This window comes from Diorhabda carinulata, chromosome 1, assembly GCF_026250575.1.
Source record: "Diorhabda carinulata isolate Delta chromosome 1, icDioCari1.1, whole genome shotgun sequence".
NCBI classification, from domain to species: domain Eukaryota; kingdom Metazoa; phylum Arthropoda; class Insecta; order Coleoptera; family Chrysomelidae; genus Diorhabda; species Diorhabda carinulata.
Window position 1 is genome coordinate 38,510,097 of NC_079460.1, and position 21,506 is coordinate 38,531,602.

Below are 21,506 nucleotides of genomic sequence, written 5' to 3' on the forward strand. Positions count from 1 at the left end.
ATTGCCAAAAACTCGATGGCAACATCTTCACGACGCTGTTTATGTTCCATTGTGAGCAAACACGGCACCTATCTTACGCACAGCTTTCTCATGTCCCAATTTTCAGTTAATATGCGATGTACCGCACTTTTTGAAATACCTACTACGTCTGCTAGCTTGTGCACTTTCAGTCAATGATCACCCAGTAACATTTTTGGAAACGTCACATCATTTGGTCGACCACCGCGATGCTGGTCTCTCTCAGGTCGTACGGCGTCGTTTGAACTCTGCTACCAAATATCTCACTGTTCATAATGAAGGAGAAGTCTCACCCAGAATAGAATCTACTTCACCTTTTATACTGGTTGGGCTAATGCCTTTCAAATTAAAGTGTTGAATTACATAACGATTACCAAATTTTTCCATGTTTACAAATTCACTGATGGCTGCCAAACAAATACTTAACAACGTGGTGTCTTCAAACTTGAAAAATAAGCTGTACAGATTGTGTACTTTCTAATACAGTGGTATTTTTCAAGCAACTACCGGTACTTCTGGGACCATCCTCGTATAACATGGATTTCAACTGAAAAATGTATGTTCTCTTTTTATGTTGCTTTTATGGTTATTTATTTATTCATTATTTGATGAATAATTTTATTGGATATCAAAATTGTGCCATATAATTACCAACGAAGTAATGAGTTGGTCTAAAATTTGAAATATCGTAGTTCTAAATACAGATCGACTATGCATCGAATCAGAAAAAGCTAACTAGCCAAAATTAGAAAATACGTGCTATTTGAAAAATGAAGTAGCATTTAATTGTCTTTCCTATAAAAATTTCCATTCAGAAGCAAACAATAGTTGTAGGAAATATTTTATTGTATCTTTATTAGATTTAAAATTAAGAACGAATCAAATTATAGTGATCAACCCGGTACAAATATAAATTCTTTTAACAAAATATTATTTCTAAAGGCTATTTAGTGAACATATTACCATCAAATAACCTTACTTCTTGTTGTCTTGATAAAAGTATCCCATTCTAACGACCTTGTATTCTATCAAGATACGTACAATAGAAATTGTACAGAAAAACAATCGTTAAGATCAGTACGTTCATAAAAAATTTGGAAAAAGACTGTTAAATAGTTGAGTTGATAGAAACAATAAAGGATGTAATTTCTGATTGTAGTTTTGATTTGCAACCTCACGCATAATTTGACGACTATTTTCTGTATGTATGTAAGTGAAAAGAAAAAGAATAATTCGAAAAAGAAGCAAATGGGAAAAAAAAGAAAAAAAGTTTGATGAAGTTAGAAAATTTCATGAAAAGGAGATTATTTGAGAAAACAGAATTTTATTAAACATAAAAACAGTCGAATCGAAAAAAAAATAGCCCAAGAAAAAGAATATAAGGAAAAAGATAAAAATGTATTATACAAAGAATCACACTTTTGGAAAACTGAGAATATATTGGAAAAAAATCATAAAAAGAAATATTAGATACAAAAAAAATAGAAACATTTATAAACACAAGAGATAATTAGAATAAAACGAAGCCAAAAAAGAAGACTAGATGGGAAGAAAGGTTTCAAAAAAAGAAAATATTCGAAAAATGAAAACAATTTAGTAAAAAGAAGAATATTTGATACAATTACTGATTTACCTAATCTCACTGTTGTTCTGAAGAGTATTTTCGATTTTATCAAAATATAAATATATAAATTAGATACAAGAAGATAGATATTGAAATTTATCCACCACAAATCGAATCTTTAACACGCGTTAACACTCCATCTCACAATACTGTTGATACCGACTTTCCGGCCAAAAATTCATTAAATTATATCATCGTACTCTCCATATGTAGCCCTGGCCTACGTTTGTCTGTTCCAAAATCAAAGTATTTCGTTTTCAATCATAAGGTATAAAGGGTATTAAACATATTTCTCCAGCAGTAGAGAACGGTGAGGAATAAGACTAAGTAAAATTTGTTGAAGTGAAATCACCAAATTTTTGGTTGAAGATGATTTTGATTCGCATTAATTTTACCAAAAAGTTTTCCAGATGTGTATAAAATGGAAAAACCTTTTTTTTTACATCCGAAAGTACACTTTTCTTGTTACTGTTCCTTCTCAGTACAGAAACTGGCTAAATATTTATAGAGTATCTGTCGGTGTTTTAAGAGCTGTAAAAAAATATTAAACCGCTATCCTCTGTATCGTTTTGTGGGTTCCATCCAATTTTGTTGACAACGGCTCTCCATTTCCTTCTGTTTTTGGCTATTTATGTAGCCTTTTTAGGTTATGTGTGATGCAATTTCCGTACTGTATGACCTATCCATCTCCATTTTGGCTTCATAATCGTTACATCTATTTTCTCTTCTTTAGTTATGTTCTAAAGGCCTTCATTACTTATCCTGTTTGGCATATAACTCGTAGACCTCTGTTGTTGAGTTTTCTATTATATTTCTATACTTTGGCCTTTTATGTTGGTCTGAAACAGTCTTAGTACCTAGTCCCGAGTACCTACCTACAAAATGGCTGGACTTGCTCTATTTATCTTCCTTTTAAATAGATGGCGCTTTCTGTGTCGGTTTTTCTATGCTGTTCATGTTTAGCCCAACTGTCCAATCAATCATATAATTTTACTATTTAAATTTAATCGCTAACGTTTAGTGGGTGCGACATATATTTTTTTAACGGTATGTACATTTTTGGCTAAATGTGTTCGATTACAATTAACTGTCGCAGTCCAAATATAGATTTCCTTGTCGCAAACATTACATAAATTGTGTGATTTGAATTTTAAATGGTATTACACACTAAAACTTGCAAAACAATATTAGAACAACTCTGATGACGATAACAAAATATGAATATGTACAATACTCTGTTCAGTTGTTCTTTTGCAAATCTATATTTTGTTATTATGGCATCATGAGAATCCCAAATTGTTTAAATAACTGCTAAATTATTGGCAGTAAAGTTACTTTGAAGTACCAAGAATTACACTAGTTTACAGTACATATGTTACGAAGAAACTTGCTATTTTTAAAAATATCATTAGAAGAATTAATCATTCAATTGTAAATTTTCCGGAAACCTGTACAGGTAATTATAGAAGAAGTAAAGTTTGATGCTCTAATTGCATATTTCTTAATTGTAGTAGAATATTTTCTACAAATCAAACTAATTCTCCGATTTATTATTTCCAAGAAAATTCTGCATTACAGAGACGAAAGCTGTCCAAGCCTTTAGTTCTAACTCAGTCATAGAATTTACCGATATTTTTCTTATAATGAGCTAGGGTAATTTGTGATAGCAAAGCAGTTCCCGTCTAAATATTTCTTTTTCCGAGCTACATATTTTCTCTTAAGGGCCAATTTCTTCTTACCCAATGTACTCTAGTTTATTCTATTGTCCCAAAGATATGTAAAACAGGGAAATGTAGTGTAACCACTATGTTCGCCGAAAAGAATCTTCACCATTTTTAAATCGACACAAATTTGCAACTTATGGTAGATTTCATTAATTCTTAATGTCTGAACAAAAGGTAACTTGATGCTAACAATTCTGAAGCTTATTTAGGACTCATCTTGGAAAAAGCATTTTGGCTCATTTGATGTACCCTCAAAATGAGCTTGGTCCTTCAATGTCTTGTTCCAAGGTTTCAGAATTATTTTTAGGCACTGATGAGTAAGCACTGAACACAACTAGTACTTAAACTACCAATTGTTTAAACTGTTTACGTTCACGCTACAAAAATAACATTCTTCGAGATGATTTCGTGGTTCTAACCAAATAGTCGGTGTTCCAAATTTAAAAGCTTTTCTTTTACCAACTTTCCATAAAATTAAATATTCCACACACGATTAACAAACACTTATTTTTATCCAAGAGCATCCTAAAATACTCAAAATAGGTATTGTTCACTCTATTATAACATTTCCAATATCTTGCATGATTTGGATTGTTTAAACAACGTCTCTTTGAACTACTTAATATATACGTTTAAATGATAAAAATCAAAAACAAAGTAACTCGAGCTGGTCAAAGAATGTTGAGAATATATTTGATAAAAACAAGTCATCAGCGGACATTATCAACGTCAACATACAAAAAGTTAAATTTTGTAAAATAGTGTTACTACTTTTCCCGTTTTTTATTCAAATTTTCACTTTATTATTTACAAATAATAGGATAAAATGAGGTAGACTATTTCATCATATTCATTCATTAAATTATTCATTCCCTTTTGAAATCTCAAGTTAATCTGTACGGCTCAGTGCGTAGCACATATGCATTGATCTTGAGATCGAAATTTTCGATATAAATACTACATTGTATTCATAGTGGAAATTCTATTTTTTGTTTGTTTAACATACAATTCATCAGTTATGTTTTATGTTAACGTGACAAGGTCTTTCCAAATGACTAGAAAGTTTCATCATAAATCCTAATCATCAATGTTTAATTAACCGTATATTATGTTCACGCATATATAGCGGGTTTTCCAACAAGAGGTGTTATTTTGGTATTCAAAGAAATATACCATGGATAAATGGTCGGAGGAAGGTATGCCGTTTATAATGGAACACAACATCAGCCAAATGGCCGCCACGACTGCGCTTACAGGACCATATCCTTTTCATGAAATTTTCCGTAACCAAATTGCAAAGCGGCTGCCCTATGTCCTCGATAGCCTCACGAATTCCATCTTTGAGGTCTTGAATCGATGCTGGACTGTTGGCGTAGATCTTATCTTTCACGTGGCCCCAAAGGAAAAAGTCGCAAGGTGTTAAATCACAAGATCTCGGTGGCCAATTGTGATCACCTCTTCAGATAACACGGTCCGGAAATTTTTCCCGTAAAAGATCGATGGTTTCGTTGCTTGTGTGGCACGTAGCGCCGTCTTGTTGAAAGTAAACGTTGTCCAAATCAATACCATCCAATTCCGGCCATAAAAAATCATTAATCATCTCTCGATAGCGCAATCCATTCATCGTAACTGTTGCTTCAGCCTCATTTTCGAAAAAGTAAGGTCCAATGACACCGCCAGACCATAAACCGCACCAAACAGTCGCGCGTTGACGATGGAGAGGATTTTCAACAATAACTCTTGGGTTTTCCGAGCCCCAGATTCGACAATTTTGTTTATTGACGTAACCACCAAGGTGGAAATGGGCCTCATCAGTTAAGATGATTTTTCGATGAAATTCAGGATCATTTTCATGCATTTCAAGGACCCAATCAGCAAAGACACGACGATGTTGATGATCGGTTCTTGTGTTAAATGAACTTTATAGGCCTTAAGACCCAAGTCGTTATGCAAAATACGGTGTAATGACGTTTGTGGAATGGCTAATTCCAAAGAACGACGAGGAATGGACAAACCTGGGTTTTCTTCAACACTTTGGGCTTCAGCAGCAATATTCTCAGTTGTTCTTGAGCGACGTGCACGGGTTTTATTCTTCACATCACTAACTTGTCCCAACAGCTCAAATTTTTCCACCAATTTCTGTATTGCGGTCCGAGAAGGTGCTTCACATCGACTCAAAAATGTTTTAGTTTTACGAACCGTCTCTGCCAAACTTTCACCATTTTATAGTGAATTTTAATAATGTCAATGCGTTGTTGAAGCGTGTATCGTTCCATTTTCATAATTGGCATAGTTTCTACTTATCAAATGTCAAAAAATGACAGCTTCAAAAGTGACATTTACCGAAATAGCGGGCTGTTCAAAATAACACCTCTTATTGTAAAACCCTTTTGCATCTCGTTTCCATTGTATTTGGATTTCAATGCACCTAATAGAAAATTTGACTGTTTCTCTTAGTCTCTATTAATATTTTTGTCAAGACTTGCTATTAACTACTTGTTTTGACCTTAGTACTCTAACGTAGTATAAAATACTTTTTGATTCTTTGATTTTCCGTTTGAACTCAACCGTTTGTATTTACTTTGTGGATTTCCACTGAATTTTATTTCCAATATCCATCTTGTTGTCTTCATTATCATAATCCTGTAACTCTCATTGGATTTCTCGATCTTTTCTTGGTGGTTTATTACTATCGCTTTTTATTCATATTAATAGAGACCTTCTGTAATGACAAAGGTTTATTTTCAGTCCAATAAGTGTTCCCTACCAATTTTTGATATATCGACAACTTTTGAAATTTGTTTGAAAAATAATTTTCCTGGTACAATTAAAAAGCTATATTAACTTTCATCGGAATTTTAATTAGTAAAAACGTTATCCAATATTCCAATATAAAAACTCAATTATAATAATTCAATAAAAAATTTAACACCTAGACTTTTCCATGTTTATAGCTATTTGGTAACTGTCTATTTTATTCTTTAGTGTTTATGTAATAATCAAAGATTGCAAAACATAAATATTTTGTTATTGTGGATAGATACAGTATGTCCAATGTTGGATATGTACTTATACAAAATCACGTCGTTCTCAAATTTTCATTTTTCAAATTTCAAAATTTCAAAACAGAGACAGAGCTTGGAGGAAGAATTTATTGAGTAGAGCGACAACATAACGCTATGACCTCATTTAGAAAAACAATATATGGGTTAAAAGTCAACTCGAAATATTGTAGACTGTACAGAATTCAATTAAAGTAAGGCACTAAAGCAGAGTAAGTATCTACCTTTTTAATCTAGTATTACTACCAGCAGAGTATGATTGGTGCTGTTGAAAACTCTACTGCACTTTCTTTGATCTGTAACTCTAAGAATATCATAAATAAAAAACGTTGCAAAGCTATAGCCTACACATAAACAAAAGTAAACAGTAGGAAGCGAAAAATATGTGTAAGATTTGATTGGCATGCCTACAGAGCTGAAATAGTCGAAGGACATCAATCGCAAAACTTTGAATTCAACTAAAACATTGCCAAATTAATGCATTCCAATTATTTGGAAGTCTAACAATTTCGAAAACAATAAGTAAAAGGCTGGTTACAGGACACTGTTGTCAACGCAGCCATGCTATTTTCAAAAAACAAAGAGATCTCGAAGGTTAGCTTTTCGATATATGTCAAAATTAACAAAAAGTGATACACGTTTTTACAAATTATATGCAAAATTGTGTCAAACAGTACAAGATGATTCAATTAATACGTATTTACATATATATTAATGGTTATTTGAATGTTTGGCTGGTATAAGAGACATTTGTAATATCAGTGATGAGATAATAGAACGTTCGGTACTGTATTTGGAAGCGCCCTTTAGCAAAAACACATCGTCAAATAATTATTATGCAACTTTTGTTTGTATTATAATCACAAAGATGCTTTAATTTCTCATATTCAATTCCTACAAGAGATAAACATGGAAAACTTATTGGGAGCCACTGCATTGTACTAAGTATTGCTGAAACCACAGACAGTGTTGCCACAATTTAAAAGCTGAATGTAAAAATTGAACTAGAAAATGTACTAGATTGTACCAACTTCAAACAAATTTAATAAAATTATAGAAAGATGTATAAACATAAGTTTAAATTAAATTTTTTTTTTCCAAAAATGTTATAGACTGTGTCAATTATTATTTTGAGGATGAAAAATTTATATAAAGTTTACCGATATAATTAGCAATGCAGTACAAAAATCTCACGATATAAATATAAATAAACTTGGCTCTGTTTTCTTATTGTTACAATTTCTAGTTTATTTTATTAAACGAAAATATAAATAACTTTATATTTGCGAACGCAGGGAAAATGTATTAGAAAAAAGGAAAAATGTACTAGCGTATAAAATACACTAAAATGTACTAAAATTGTACAATTGTACTAGCTCTGGCAACACTGACCACAGACCAACCATGCTGGAACTTTGGATGGGTAATAAAAATTAAGAACAATAATTTTAGATATTTTGGTACTAAAAATGACATGCTACTGTAATAGTGATATATTTTGGCTCTCTAAAATAAAATTGAAAATGTTATACCTCAAATAAATGAAAATGGAAATTAATATTTTGTAAGAAATTATTATCTATCACAAAAACTTACTCGAGTTTATCTAGAACACAACTTTTCCAAAGTAACACATGACACTCTCGAGAAATTCACACTAACTTTCGTGTAGAAATTCTTAGACGGAATCACCACTAAATAATTATATGAAGCATTAATATATATATAGCAAGTTCTTTGATGGATGATGGCTAGTTTAAATATAATTTTACTAATTTCGGAATATACCGAATAAGTACCACAAATTATCAAAGAGTTCTTAGCACGATTTATTTTAAAGAATAAATAGCTCGATAAAATGTAATGTAAATTAGTCCTGAAGAACACTCGTAAGCACGATCCCTGGTAGCGACATCACCAGAGTATGGACAACAATTGATCAAAGACAACAAACAATACAATGCAGTCTTAATTCTGCTGGCTCGAAAAACGAGCGGCACTGAAGAAGCACTTTCTAAATGTGTTTAAGAAGTGGCAAGAGTCCGCGCATTCACCTTATGCATCTACAAGGTGTCACAAATTGATGTTATATAGGAAAACAAAAAAAGTCTGGGAAACATGACATTTTTATGATTTAACAGTTTATTTGAATGAATATCGAAAATAAATAACAGACAAAATTGACAGATATTCTACATGAACGTGTAATAGGATACAGTCAAGCAGAGTAACAACTAGAAGGCATTAAAAAATTGTTGAATTTTCAAGCATTGTTTTCTTTCAATAGGCAGTTGAATTAGTTGAATTCGCTTCAAAGTAAAATCAATCATAAACATATGATATGTTAATTTAAGCCTTAATATTATGTATTTATAAAAAAAATCATTTCCACGTAGAAATTAAAGTGCTAAAGTGAGGTTTTTCAATCAAAATAGAATATTACCAATAAAAATAAATACATTATCAGGAAGTTTGAAAAGGTTTTGAAGGGTTTAGGTACCTCGAAATCAAATCAAAACTGTGTTTCAAGATTGCGATTCACTTATACAACGAAGCGAAATGAAGAAAAGAATGAAATGGAGAATTTCATATTACTTTTCGTTTCTTATATCCGACAAAAAAATTTATATGTGAAATGAATTTTTTTATTTTATACTTCTCTATTACACAGAGTGATTTTTTCTCTTATGTCGAAGTAAATAAAACGGTATTTCTGCAATTTTCTAGGAGATGGGGACGAATAAACAGATTATTAAGGATTAAGACTATTGTCTGCTTCTATGCTACTCTCCGAGTCATTTTATTTTTAATTTTTACGTATATATCGAGATATTTAGTTTATTGGTGAAGGCGTGGATATAGTTTTTCCTTAACGACTCACGTAATGACCCATGCTATGTTAATATAGTGCAATCAACAGTTTGACTACTTTCTAAGACGGGATTCGTCAGATTTTATTGAATTACCAGCACATTTACTCGGCAATATTCTTATTAATGATCCCAATGCAGTTATTGGACTATCGACTTAAAATATTTACGTCGTCATTAACCACACAATCATTCTCTTAGTTTTGAAGTAATGGAAAAATATTAGCAAATATATTTATTACACATAAATAATATAAAATGCGTTAAACAAATAATAACATATAATAGTTGTATATGTTTTTGATATTTTCTAATTTTGAATTTGTAGTAAAATAAAGATTTTTGGGTAAATTCTAGTTTTATTTTTTGCTTTTTTTCGGTAATAACTATTCAGAATGGAAGCAGGGCTGTACTTGAAAATACCAGAGTACGAAATACATAAAAACCTGCAGTATTGGAAATATGAAGCTTCAAACTTGTTCGAATATTGATGAAAACCATATGCTTGCTTAAAAAATCACTCATACCAAAATAATTGGAATATTTAGCTGTTATTCTATGTTATGGATCTTGAAAAAAATCAGGACGTTGGTTGCTGTCATTGTATTGGAAATGTGAGGCTTCAAAACTTGCTCATATATTGATGAAAAACATATGCTTGATGAAAAATTGTCAATCATCTGTCATATCATTGTACTGTCGTGTCAAAGACATTATTCATATTTTCCAAGTGCATTGGATGTTTGTAAATGCCAGAATATGGTTATCCAAATTAGGATTTTGATGTCTCTGACTCCTATTGATCAGGATTACCAATAACACTAGGCAATGAGATGCTAGGGCAGAAATGGAAGAAAATCCATTCTTGACAATTGAGGACATTTGGCAACAGATTGTCCTGATCAAAAAGAACATATCCCATGCAACGTATTGCTTCAACTGCACCATAGAGAAGCGTTTTTTGATTGCTTCATCATGCGTTATTCTGCAAGACGAACCTTATTGATGTTATTGATAACGAAGGTATTGAAAATTTATCAGTTTGAATTTAAATTAAGAAAGTATTATTAAAGTATTTTATTATTATTCTATTCAATATGTTTCACAACAACTTTGCTGCCATGTTTAAAAATTCCCGGAAAAGAAACCAACAAATCTAATATGAACGAAGGCGACGGGTATGCCAATTTGCCAAGAGAAACGAAAAATAAAATTTCAAACCAACTGTCTATAATAGACAATTGCTTTGGAAAGAATGCGTATGTTCTATGTATCAGTCTCCTGTTATTCATCCGACACACCTCGTATAAGTAAAATAATAAGATAGGGAAATAAAAAAATTCTTCATATAAAAAATGACCTTGAAGTGTATTTTTCAAATCTTACTTCGTTTTTTTAATTAATTTGGAAGTTTAAAGGCCGTATGACATTATGTACCATTCCGTATCATATTTCTGTACAGTTTCTGGGCAATAGATCAAATATCGTGTCGGTGTCACATTGTCTCGTGTTTATGTTTAGCCTAACCTAACTCATTCCTTAGTTAGTTGAAATTATTTTATTCGGTTTCCTGTTATTATGGAGTTAAACGTAATGGCTGCATGTGCTGCGGCTGTAGTTGGATGTACAATGATATTCCAAACTATTTGCAAAGATAATTCTCGGAAAAAGCCAAAACGAAAATGGATTAGGCCCTGGATTCAAAGGAGAACAAGATTAAATTTGTTGAACAATGAGCTTTTGCAAGAAGATCCATTAGCATATAAAAACTTTTTTAGGATGTCCCAGACACAATTTGATTACTTATATAATTACATTTTCGGGAGGCTATACCAGGACGAAACAGGTTTTTATGTTTATTTTAAAAAAAGTACACTTCAAATAATATATTGTTATTAATAGGTTAGAAGTAACTTTATGTTTTTTGGCCACTGGTGAATCATAGAGATACCTAATGTATTCTACACGATTCCACAATAAGTAAATTCGTGCCAGAAGTATATAGATCCATATATAATCATCTACATCCAATATATGTTAAGGTAAGTGTTTGCCTGAGACGTTTTATTTATTTTTAATTTCTTTTTAATTATAGACACCAAATACAAATCATGAATGGGAACAAATAGCAAAAGATTTCGATGATATATGGCAGTTTCCCAACTGTATTGTTTAGATGGGAAACATATTAAGTTTAGACCACCACTATCAGCAGGTTCATATTACTACAACTACAAAGGAGACCATTCAATAGTTTTATTAGCTATAGCTGATGCAAAGTATAAATTTACATATGTAAATATGGGAGTAAATGGAGGAGTTTTCCAACAATGCAAACTTTCTACAGCTTTAGTTGATGGATCTTTGAATATACCCCAGCCTGCAAAATTGAAGGGTAGAACATTAGAAGTGCCATATGTGATCGTTGCAGATGATGCTTTTCCCATCACACATAATGTTACCAAAGTCATGATACCAAAGTGTCCAATTACCGACTTTCGAGAGATCGGCGAATAATTGAAAATGCTTTTGGCATATTAACCAATAGATTTCGAATACTAAACACAATAAATTTATCTGCAAATAAAGTAGAGTTGGTAACATTGGCTTGTATAGCTTTACACAATTATTTAGTTAAAGTAGAACCTTTACATGTTCCAGAAAAAACTAACGAAAATGTGCAATTAGCAGGCATTTCAACCCAATGTTACAAAACCAAACCAAATAAAACTTCTCATAAGATTAGAGATGAATTTAAAGAGTTTTTTCATGTCACCTCCAGGCGCTGTTCCATGGCAAGAAGAAGCCATAAGAAAACACAATTTATAATGTAGTATTCACCTTTCATTGAAAAGGTTATGAAATGAACAAATATAACGTTTTATTGATTCTTTATTGGCTGTTTGTATTATTTTCAGTGCATGCTATATTTTTTTGATCTTAATAGTGTTATAATCTATTTTATTTTATTAGATACTTTTTAGTATAGGGTTTCCTATTTAAAATAAACTTTCTGCTTCCCTTGTATCTTTTTAGGACAAATAAATTAAAATCAAATTCAAGTTATATTATGTAGTTTTATTGTTTTTATTTTTCATTCATTTAATTCAGCTTCATTCTGAAGAGCCTCACCAGAGATGGTTCTTAATCGCAGGGCAATATATTCACCAAAGACATCAAACCGATCCTTTGGAGTTTTTTATTGCGTTTGTTCCATGGCATTACATATGCCCTGCATTACTGCTGAAGCATCTTCCAAAATTTTGTCCCCAGGAAGAAATTTTTTTTAAACCTCTTTGGGGTTTTCGATTGTAATGTTGTAGCTATGTGATTAGTGATGGGACTATTAATAGCTGGACTTCTGGAACCGTCATCATCCATTTCAGTAAATTCCAATATCTGAAAATACACACAAATTAAAAACTATTCACTGTAGTTAGATGTTTTTAAAGACAAAATAATTTTGTAGAGCACCTTATTCTACTTTTTATAATTAAAGCACAAACCATAATTTTGTATGGAATAGTTATACTATAAGAACTTCGAAATAATAAGATTACCTACATAACAATAACTTGTTGCACAATTACAAATAGTGTGACTTATTACTTACGTTCTCATTGTCTGATGAAATATCATAAGGTTTGTGAGGTTCATCAACAATTGTATCAGTTAAGGCCCTAGGGTCTATGCCACTTCCTCTAAGTAATTTATCTATTACTTCAAAATAATACAAATTTGGAATATAAACCTACAATAGAACGATTATTCAGTACAAAAATTGTCTATATAAAAGCATGTAATTAAAGGTATACATACTTACATCAGCTGCACCAGCACCACTTTTTTTGCAAGTCACTACTTTTTTCCTCTCTTGTATGTAGGTCTGACGCATCATGTTATACTTTGCTTTTATTTCAGTAACTGTAGTTCATTTCGAATGGCTTCTAGGGAACTCGACCGTACGTGTTTATTCTTGTACTTTGTAGATGTAATTTCGTACAAATTTGGATGATGTCCATATAGCTCTATGAGCTTAAGGGCAGCGACTTTCGTCCAAGACATAGTTTTAGTTTTAAAATGGAAACGAAATCAATTAAATGAGTAAATGTTAAGTCAAGTTTATGTTTATACAATGAATTGAAATCGTAAATATCAATTGACATTGACAATGACTTGACAGCTCTACCATCAATCAGAGGCGTTATTTTTGTTAATTTCAATATCGAAAACCTACATAGTGTCATACACAATTTAATGGAATAAAGTTTCCTGTACAGGAAACTGTACAGTTTTTGTCGACATTGACGACTGTACAGAAAACGATATCGAAAACTACATAATGTCATATAGCCTTAATACTATTGTACATATCTATAAAAATGGGAACAGGATAGTGCCTACACCTCTAATTTATGGATCACTTATCAATATATTATTTCACAAATCTATGGAAATAACAAAATATCATGAAAGAGAAACAGCGGAATGTATTTGAAAGAATAACCATTTCTCTCCATAGAGTTGATATAAAAGATATAGAGAACGAGGTATGGGAACAAGGTTGGTAGAGGATAGGTTGTCCATTAACTGACGTCATTTGTAGAAAGCCTACAGACGAAAACAGAAATGGCACGGCTTCTCTCGATTTGTTCGGCAGTTTTTAAGGATAAATATTATGGAGGGTAGACATGTGAAGTATCTCTCATATGGGATAAAACTGAGAAGTGTCCAGCAGTACGATAAATAACAGTTCAAAAAGCTTCCAGAATAGCGCAAGTGTAGACAAAGGATGTGGTATGAATGTAGCAATTGTAGATGAATTATACAGAGTTAAAAAATTCATAGTTTATTATCTGAACTTATCCACCTCCTTAATATTTTATACCCTTATTGAGTCACATCTCCGATATATCCTTCCCTACTGGGGGACTTGTGGTGCGACTCAATTTGAGAGAATCTTCAAACTACAAAATAGAGCTGTTCGATATTTACTCGGGCTAAACAGCAGGCATCACTGCAGGGTTAAAAGATTAAAAATTCCGACTCTTCCTTTCTTATTTATCTTTGAATCCGTTTGTCTAATTCGTAAGCACGCTTTTCCAATTCCAGAAAGGTCGTTGCACGGCTATCCACTCAGGAACGCGGAGCACGACCTTTACGTACCTACACCACGTTCAGAATTAGTTAAGGGCTCAATATTTTACAATGCAAAAAAATGCACAATCACTTGCCATATGAAATCAAATCGACATCATCTTTTTCCACATTCCGCAATAGTTTGAGGTTATATTTACTGGAAAGTGCCTTCTACTATGTAAACGACTTCTCAGTTAAGTGAATGTCTCATACTCAGATAATGACGTCATTGCCCAGTGAATAAAAGGTAAAACCGTCGGTTACTCACACCAGAAAAAATGATATAACTAAAATATTATTTATAAGATTACTTACATCAATAAATGCGAAATTACCTGCTCATTTCGATGACAAGATCTGACAACGTAATGTCCTTCCACCTTGATGGTGCCTGGCCAGATTTAATTTTTGCTTCGTATTAACTTTAAAAAAGCTTAATTTTTGATCCAACAATTTGGTACATTTCTACTATTGTCTTGATTTAGGGTCAAGTTGAGCTAGTTTCAATATATAAGTGCAGTGAAATGATTGACTACATATAAGAATATGAAACTTTTGGCATAAAATTATAGGAAATAGCTGTATACAATACCAAAAAGGAAAAATTTTTTACAAACTTAACAAGTGAAACGAGATTTATTTTGGAATGGAAGGTCTTGATTTGTACAGAAAACTAAAATTTGAAAAATCTATTTTTATTACTACTATAACGATCACAGTATATTTGTTACATGGAAAAATGCAAATACAAATACTTTATGTTATTGATTAATTTTAAATAAAACAACATTTTTAATTAACTCAACATTTAACTAATCAACTCATTTTGTTAATCGATTGTATCAAATATTCAGCTTTTTGGTTGACTCTTACAAGTATAATGTAGCCAGCAATCACTGAAGCCAAAGTCACAAACATCCCTATAGATTCGAAGATTAATTTTGGAGTAAATATGCTCCATACCATCAGATGACGGCAATGTATTGTAGCGGCCAACATACTAGCAAATACCTACAAAATCAGTAATAAAATATAGCTAAATAGCTTGAAAGAAATATTTTACTAATAGAAATATATTAAGGGTATTTTATTAAACAGTAGATACTTAAATCAAGGAAACTTGAGCATTATATCAAATTAGATAGTATTCTACCTTTTAGTATATGGACTCACCCGTATAGCATGACCCAAAATATATTTACAAGCTAACGTAAACATTGAAGTCATCATCATTTTGTCTCTTTCAAATAAAAGGACTTCGCCTCTAGAAGCATCCACCCTGAAATCAGGTTTCTTTTCACATAGAGAAGGAATCATTACAAATACTGTGAATGGCGTAATTAATACTAATGGTAGCAGTACACCCATCAAAACATAAGAACAAAATGTATTTAAAATAATTAGTGTTCCAGGAATGAAGTTATTGGAAAATATCCCGCTTGTACCGATGAAAGCAGCTTCCCATGATATATTCGGGAATGACGGCTGATGTCCAGATGCGTAGAAAAAATACTGGGACAGTATTATCCATACAGCTATAGATATATTGGGAACATCGAATAACTGGTCTGAAAAAATAAGTGTAATAATGAATATGGATATTCATCTTTTTTGGGAATAATTAGAATATATAGAGATTTAAGTTCTATGTTCAATCACATGTGATTTACACACTACCTTAATAAAAAATCATCATGTAGGAATGATCATTTATATCATATTCATAATAATTGCAGTAAATGTGCACCAAATCTTTCAACTAAATGTTGGTACCATTAAAAATGAGATGCTTTCAAAATATAACTATTCAACATTTTAACATTATCTTGATAATAGTTGCAGAGCCAAAACACAAGCTATGCCACTAACTTCCACAGATGGTAAAAATTACAAAGCAAAGATTGAAGAAATTTATAACAGATAAAGTACACATGGACTTGATAAAGAAAATAGAAGGATAATTAGAACATCTGAATTGGAAATAGAAACACAAAACCTGTGAAATGAATGTCATTTAACACTGACGATATGGTCTCAATAGAAAATTCAAAGAATAAAATCCAGAAGCTTATGAACGTCTGATTCTCAGAAAATGGGAGTCAACAAATATAATCGAAGTAGCGAAAATCTAAGCGATTGATATGGTACAAAATTAAAAGATAAGGACAAAACTTTAGCAAAAATTAATAACATTTGAACATCTAGGAAGTATACTGACACTAGAGAAATAGCAGATATGAAATAAATTAACAAAAATCTACTAAATAATGAATAGAAACACACTGGGATGCAAAAAAATACATACATATGTAAAAATTAAAATATAAATTACTACATAACCGATTTAGTAAAAAATTAGACAATTGAAGAATGGTGAAAAAAACTAAGTAGGATAAAGATAGACATAAGAAAAGTGACAGATGGATTTATATGAAAATAGAATGAGAATGAAGACAGATGGACAAAGAAAAATAATGGCGCTGGAAACACAATTAAAAAAATAAGAGTGAGACTAATAAAGAAATATATAGACAAAGTATGGTAGCTGGGGATAATGAGAGGATAAAATTTTGCATAGGTGAGAAAGATCACTACAGACAGTAGAATACATGAGTACATGAGAATCAGAGCACTGAACATCTGAGAAGGTAAAAGAGAACAAGAATAAATATTGAACAGATATTACCAATAAACATTAAATTACATAGTTAAAGCTTTTCAAATATATTACCTATGTTTTCTGCACTACCAATTCGAAGAACAGATGTTACTATTAGGATAAACGCAGCTGTCAAAAACATTATGACAGCAGATGGAGCTGTTGCGTCTCCTAAAAGCAGAGCAAATAGTAACGTCAAGTATACTCCAATGGTAACAAATGCTGCACTGTATAGGGTTCCCATTCCATATACTATTGGGATATCATCATTATTTTTTTCTTGAGCAGTAATATCATTCTTAAGTTTCTTGAACAGTGCTGGTATGCTGTTAACATCTTGTGATAAAATCTTATTGGGCAAAACGTATGTATATAAAGGTTTAAGTAAACAAACTAGAATTCCTAGAGAAGTCAAACCATAAACACTCCAAGCGAGAGAGTTAACGGAATTCAAAGATCCCGCAAATTTTTTATGAGAGGAAACTCTTACCATTGCCCAATATCCAGAAATACAAACTACAATAGTGGTCGGTAAAAATTTTGCAACAGTTACAGTTGAAGAATATCCATTCATATTTCCTGCATTCCTCAACCATTCTTTACTCATAAATACAAACAATCCTAGAAAAATTACAGTAATTGTCCATTGAAGTTTTGTGGTTTCTGTCTTTGTATTGTTGCCAACTTCATGGTATGATCCTATGCACCATTGCTGCTCTTGCCGGCACCGCCAGTAGTAAGCAGAGCCCCTCACAAAAACTGCTACCAAAACAGCGAGTACTATAAATTTAAATTTGGACCGACTCCAAAATTTTGAAACCAATTTCTTTTTAGAAGTATCAATTTTCTGAGAAGTTATACCTATAGAGCCAATTAATACCACAGTGACCAATAGAAACAGAAGAACAAAAGATTCTTCTATTATATAACTATTTGAAAATAATCCACCAATGTTAAGGGCAAGTACGAATCTACAAATTACATTCGATGCAGTATTAATTTTACTTTTTGAATACCAATTAGATGTTATAATGTCCCAGTTTTGTACAACCAGTAAAGCTAACATTATTTGTGAACAAAAGCCAGTAGCAAAGAAAATTGTCTTAACCAAATCATCTACTAGCTTGAAATAGTATGCAATAGCTGTTGCACAAGCCGATAAAACCAATATAGCATAAGAACAAAAAATATATGAACTAGAAAATAGTTTAAGAAGGGTATCAGGTGTGATTCCATCTGTTATAACATAAACAAAAAATGTTGTTAGAAATAAGAAAAGTAAACCACGTGCCATGGAATATGAATCAAATTGAACCCACAAGCTTTCACATAACTGACGCAAATCCAAAAGAAATTTTTTCAGATCCTCTGAAAATGCTTGAAACTTATCTTCATTATCAACAGCTATTATTTTAGCATTTAAAACTGAATATCTCTGTTGAAAATTTTTCAATACTTCTTCATCAAATGTTCCTTCGTTTTCCGCATATTCCTTTATGTATTCAAATACTTGTTGAACATTTGCCCACAAGGAATACATACTGAATTTCCAGTTATTAAATCCTGCATTTTTTGTTACAATTGGTAAGCTGTCTAATATTAAAATTCCTAAATTCTGAAAGGGAATTGGTACACCTAAAATTGTACTTAATGTTGGTACCAAATCCACTTGTTTGACAGTGTGTGTAGCAACATCGGTGCTTGACAGAATTTGACTTGAATAAACAAACATAGCTGCTGTTACTTCATCTTCACTTTCACCACCATGATCACCTAAAAATATCACAAAGTGGAAAAATACCTTTTAAATAAATATATATAAATTTAGAAAGAACAAGAATTAACAAGAAAAAGTATTTTCAATACAATTCCTCATTATTAAGCACACTCCTATTATTAATCTATCTATCACATAAAACCTTCATTTGTCTATGTTTGAACATAGGCCTGTTCCACTCTTTTACATCTGCTTCGATTTATTACTACATTTATTTATCATATTTTATAATCCTGGGATTTCAATTTCACATAAATTTGTTAATTGTTTTTGTAATATTGTGACTGGGTAATTTCTGCTTCAATTTTGCTACATTCTTTTCAAAACACCCCAAGGTTTAATTCAAAAGTTTCCTAGTGTTCACCACTATCAGGTTTTTCAAAAGCTAATAGCAATTTGTGTCGAAACTCTTTCTAAAACCAACTTGTTCATTTGATTGGTTGGTTTTAGTTCTGTTGTTTGGTATGCAGTTTTTTTTTCTAATTTTATTTAAAGTAATTAACAGGTATCATGAACCTTTTCCATCATCATTTATATTCTGTTCTTACCTAGTAATTTATTATTTTTATTATTACTGAGTATGGAAAATAGTTTTTTATTGGCAATTGATTTTAATAAATGAACTTGACAATTCACACATACCTGTCGATGTCATTCCATGATCTCCTATTACAAATAGTATCACATCCTCAGATTTATTTATTTTTGAAACTACTTGCCTAAAAATTATAATTCATTTAAAATTTATATCGATGAAATTAATGCAAATTCTCAGATAATCCAAAAATCTCTAAGGATCCAACAGTAACAGTCTCAATTAATTTAACTAGGTACTTTGTGATCTAGTCAATTGATAAATTCAATGTCCATAAACTGATTGGAAATTGGGCATAAAAAGTAGCTCACTCATATTTATTAAGTAATGTACTCGTTTTGGGTTTTTGAAATGAATTGTTAAGTATTTATTTATTGATTATCCTCTCTATTGTTTTTACAGAATTAATATAATTTGACAGATTAAGGAGATGATTGGAAGAAAATTTGTATTAACTTTCTATAAAAAAAATTATGAATTTATATCTTAATGTGGTAACTATTGTTATTAGCACTGTAGTGAAACAAACAATTTTTTTTATAAAAAAACTTACTCAATAATTTCATTTATGTCTCCTAATTTTCTAGTCATTTCAGGATGATTTGGTCCATATTTATGCCCACAATGATCTACACCAAGAAGATGACCTATCAACAAACTCCAGTCATTTTTCTCCAGCTCAGTAAACAGATGGTCTTTCACGCCATTATCTACAGTATCCAAATCCCAAACGTTAAATGAAGGATATGGAAAATTTCTTATAAACCTATTAGGATATAAACCATTCCAGGTATCATCCCCCATGAACACAACCTGATGATTATGTCTCAAAAGCTGCAAATAAAATGAGTTAAATCTAAAACTGTATTTTAATTAATAGGTTTAGAATATAGAGACAATTTAAAAACCATTGAATGCAACAAACCTGATCCACAATATTATCTTCAATTATTTCAGAATTTGCAAAATTTGATCCAGCATCTATGAAGGTTGGAAGACTACCTGTTGTAAATGCTTTCAGTCTCTGCATTGTAGTTGTTGGAGGATCAGCAACAAATTTGTAAAGTCTAGAATAGTCAGCATGTTGATTCAAGAGTTGATTAATAATAGGTAACTTATTTTGAAAAGGCAGTGGATTTTCAATTTTATTATCATAAACTGTAAAATCATATCTTAAGGCATCTACTATTAGTAAAACCACTCGTGTTCTAGGAGGTAAACACACCGAAGAGGCACTATGGTATTTTGTAATGAAGGAATTAATCTTATCTTCGACAGAACATTGTTCTTGTTCATCAAAATTTAACTGAAAAGCCGGATTATCACTACAGGGAATATCCCTATGTGATAGGCACGTTGAATTTTTTCTTTGAACAGTCCTTGTTAATAAGAATCCCCGAGCGAATAGTAATACTGAAGAAATTATTAAATAACTTAGCCATAGTAAAAATAATAGATATAAATAACAATTATTGCCCATCTCCCATTTCACTATCAACCTGCCCAACTGAAGTCACTTGGTGAACTATAATCTTAGTTGAACTGCTAGTGAACTGTCAGAAACACGAGTGAAATAAAAGGTTCAAGAGTTCCCTTTTTAACTATAGTGTTGAGCTTTATATTATTCAAAGCTTATCTGTCAAATTATGATAGCTGATTGTTTGCTTTTTAAATATCACAAGAAACAAATTACAAACAAAAAAGTATATAACAATTGAAAAAATAATGTGTTTACAAATATATTTCCAATTTGGAAGCTGTATTATAACAAAGTAAAAGACTATTATTTGAACATTGAACTAAAAAGAAGAAGACTTCAATTCTATATATTCATGTATTGAAGAATATTATCCTTATTAAAATAATAATCGTTGAGTTTTCTTATAAAAGTTTTCAGTTTGTAATTCACGCTAATACAAATTATGACTGGAAAAAACGAAGCAACAACAGTAAGCGCTCCTACAGTCCAACAAATAAATGCCGACAGAATAACAGAGGTTTGCTTACATTTAATTGATATAAATACAAAATTAATTGC

At 31.3% G+C, this 21,506-nt stretch overlaps 4 protein-coding genes and 2 long non-coding RNA genes across 7 annotated transcripts in view; 3 read left to right on the forward strand and 3 right to left on the reverse strand.

The window, feature by feature from the left end:
* Positions 1-8,461, reverse strand: part of LOC130898439 (uncharacterized protein DDB_G0283697) — a 39,690-nt gene extending 31,229 nt beyond the window's left edge. Inside the window, exon 1 of one of the 2 annotated variants that reach the window (XM_057807769.1) lies at positions 8,025-8,461. The gene's annotated coding sequence lies outside the window, so the exon portion shown is untranslated. The remainder of the gene's footprint in view (positions 1-8,024) is intronic. The other variant, XM_057807761.1, reaches the window with a different exon arrangement.
* A 1,790-nt stretch (positions 8,462-10,251) lies between these two features.
* LOC130898582 (uncharacterized) lies at positions 10,252-12,366 on the forward strand. The gene is made up of 3 exons (XR_009059908.1): positions 10,252-11,144; positions 11,201-11,340; positions 11,394-12,366. It is a non-coding gene; the product is annotated as an uncharacterized LOC130898582 (long non-coding RNA).
* LOC130898566 (uncharacterized) lies at positions 12,338-13,440 on the reverse strand. The gene is made up of 3 exons (XM_057807957.1): positions 13,122-13,440; positions 12,912-13,049; positions 12,338-12,697 (listed from the first exon to the last, which is right to left on the reverse strand). The coding sequence occupies exons 1-3, from the start codon at positions 13,194-13,196 to the stop codon at positions 12,536-12,538; spliced, it is 375 nt and encodes a 124-aa protein (XP_057663940.1). The 5' UTR covers positions 13,197-13,440; the 3' UTR covers positions 12,338-12,535.
* Positions 13,441-13,609: 169 nt separating this feature from the next.
* On the forward strand, positions 13,610-14,141 carry LOC130898586 (uncharacterized). Its single transcript, XR_009059909.1, has 2 exons — positions 13,610-13,848; positions 13,905-14,141. It is a non-coding gene; the product is annotated as an uncharacterized LOC130898586 (long non-coding RNA).
* Positions 14,142-15,118: 977 nt separating this feature from the next.
* On the reverse strand, positions 15,119-21,264 carry LOC130898405 (GPI ethanolamine phosphate transferase 3). Its single transcript, XM_057807681.1, has 6 exons — positions 20,394-21,264; positions 20,022-20,302; positions 19,516-19,592; positions 17,169-18,869; positions 15,611-16,005; positions 15,119-15,448 (listed from the first exon to the last, which is right to left on the reverse strand). The coding sequence occupies exons 1-6, from the start codon at positions 20,946-20,948 to the stop codon at positions 15,254-15,256; spliced, it is 3,204 nt and encodes a 1,067-aa protein (XP_057663664.1). The 5' UTR covers positions 20,949-21,264; the 3' UTR covers positions 15,119-15,253.
* LOC130898365 (RNA helicase aquarius) overlaps positions 21,004-21,506 on the forward strand; it is a 53,744-nt gene continuing 53,241 nt past the window's right edge. The window contains exon 1 of the mRNA XM_057807627.1: positions 21,004-21,465. Within this exon, the coding sequence (XP_057663610.1) occupies positions 21,391-21,465 (75 nt within the window). The 5' untranslated portion in view covers positions 21,004-21,390. The remainder of the gene's footprint in view (positions 21,466-21,506) is intronic.

Excerpts from the sequence above, each read along its gene's own strand:
- LOC130898566 (XM_057807957.1), bottom strand. The coding sequence starts at position 13,196 with ATGATGCGTCAGACCTACATACAAGAGAGGAAAAAAGTAGTGACTTGC. Across the intron at positions 13,050-13,121 it reads GTGGTGCTGGTGCAGCTGAT|GTTTATATTCCAAATTTGTA; the intron begins GTAAGTATGTAT and ends GTTCTATTGTAG. Across the intron at positions 12,698-12,911 it reads TTTCATCAGACAATGAGAAC|ATATTGGAATTTACTGAAAT; the intron begins GTAAGTAATAAG and ends GTGTATTTTCAG.
- LOC130898405 (XM_057807681.1), bottom strand. The coding sequence starts at position 20,948 with ATGGGCAATAATTGTTATTTATATCTATTATTTTTACTATGGCTAAGT. Across the intron at positions 19,593-20,021 it reads GACATAAATGAAATTATTGA|GCAAGTAGTTTCAAAAATAA; the intron begins GTAAGTTTTTTT and ends TATAATTTTTAG. Across the intron at positions 18,870-19,515 it reads TCATGGAATGACATCGACAG|GTGATCATGGTGGTGAAAGT; the intron begins GTATGTGTGAAT and ends TGATATTTTTAG.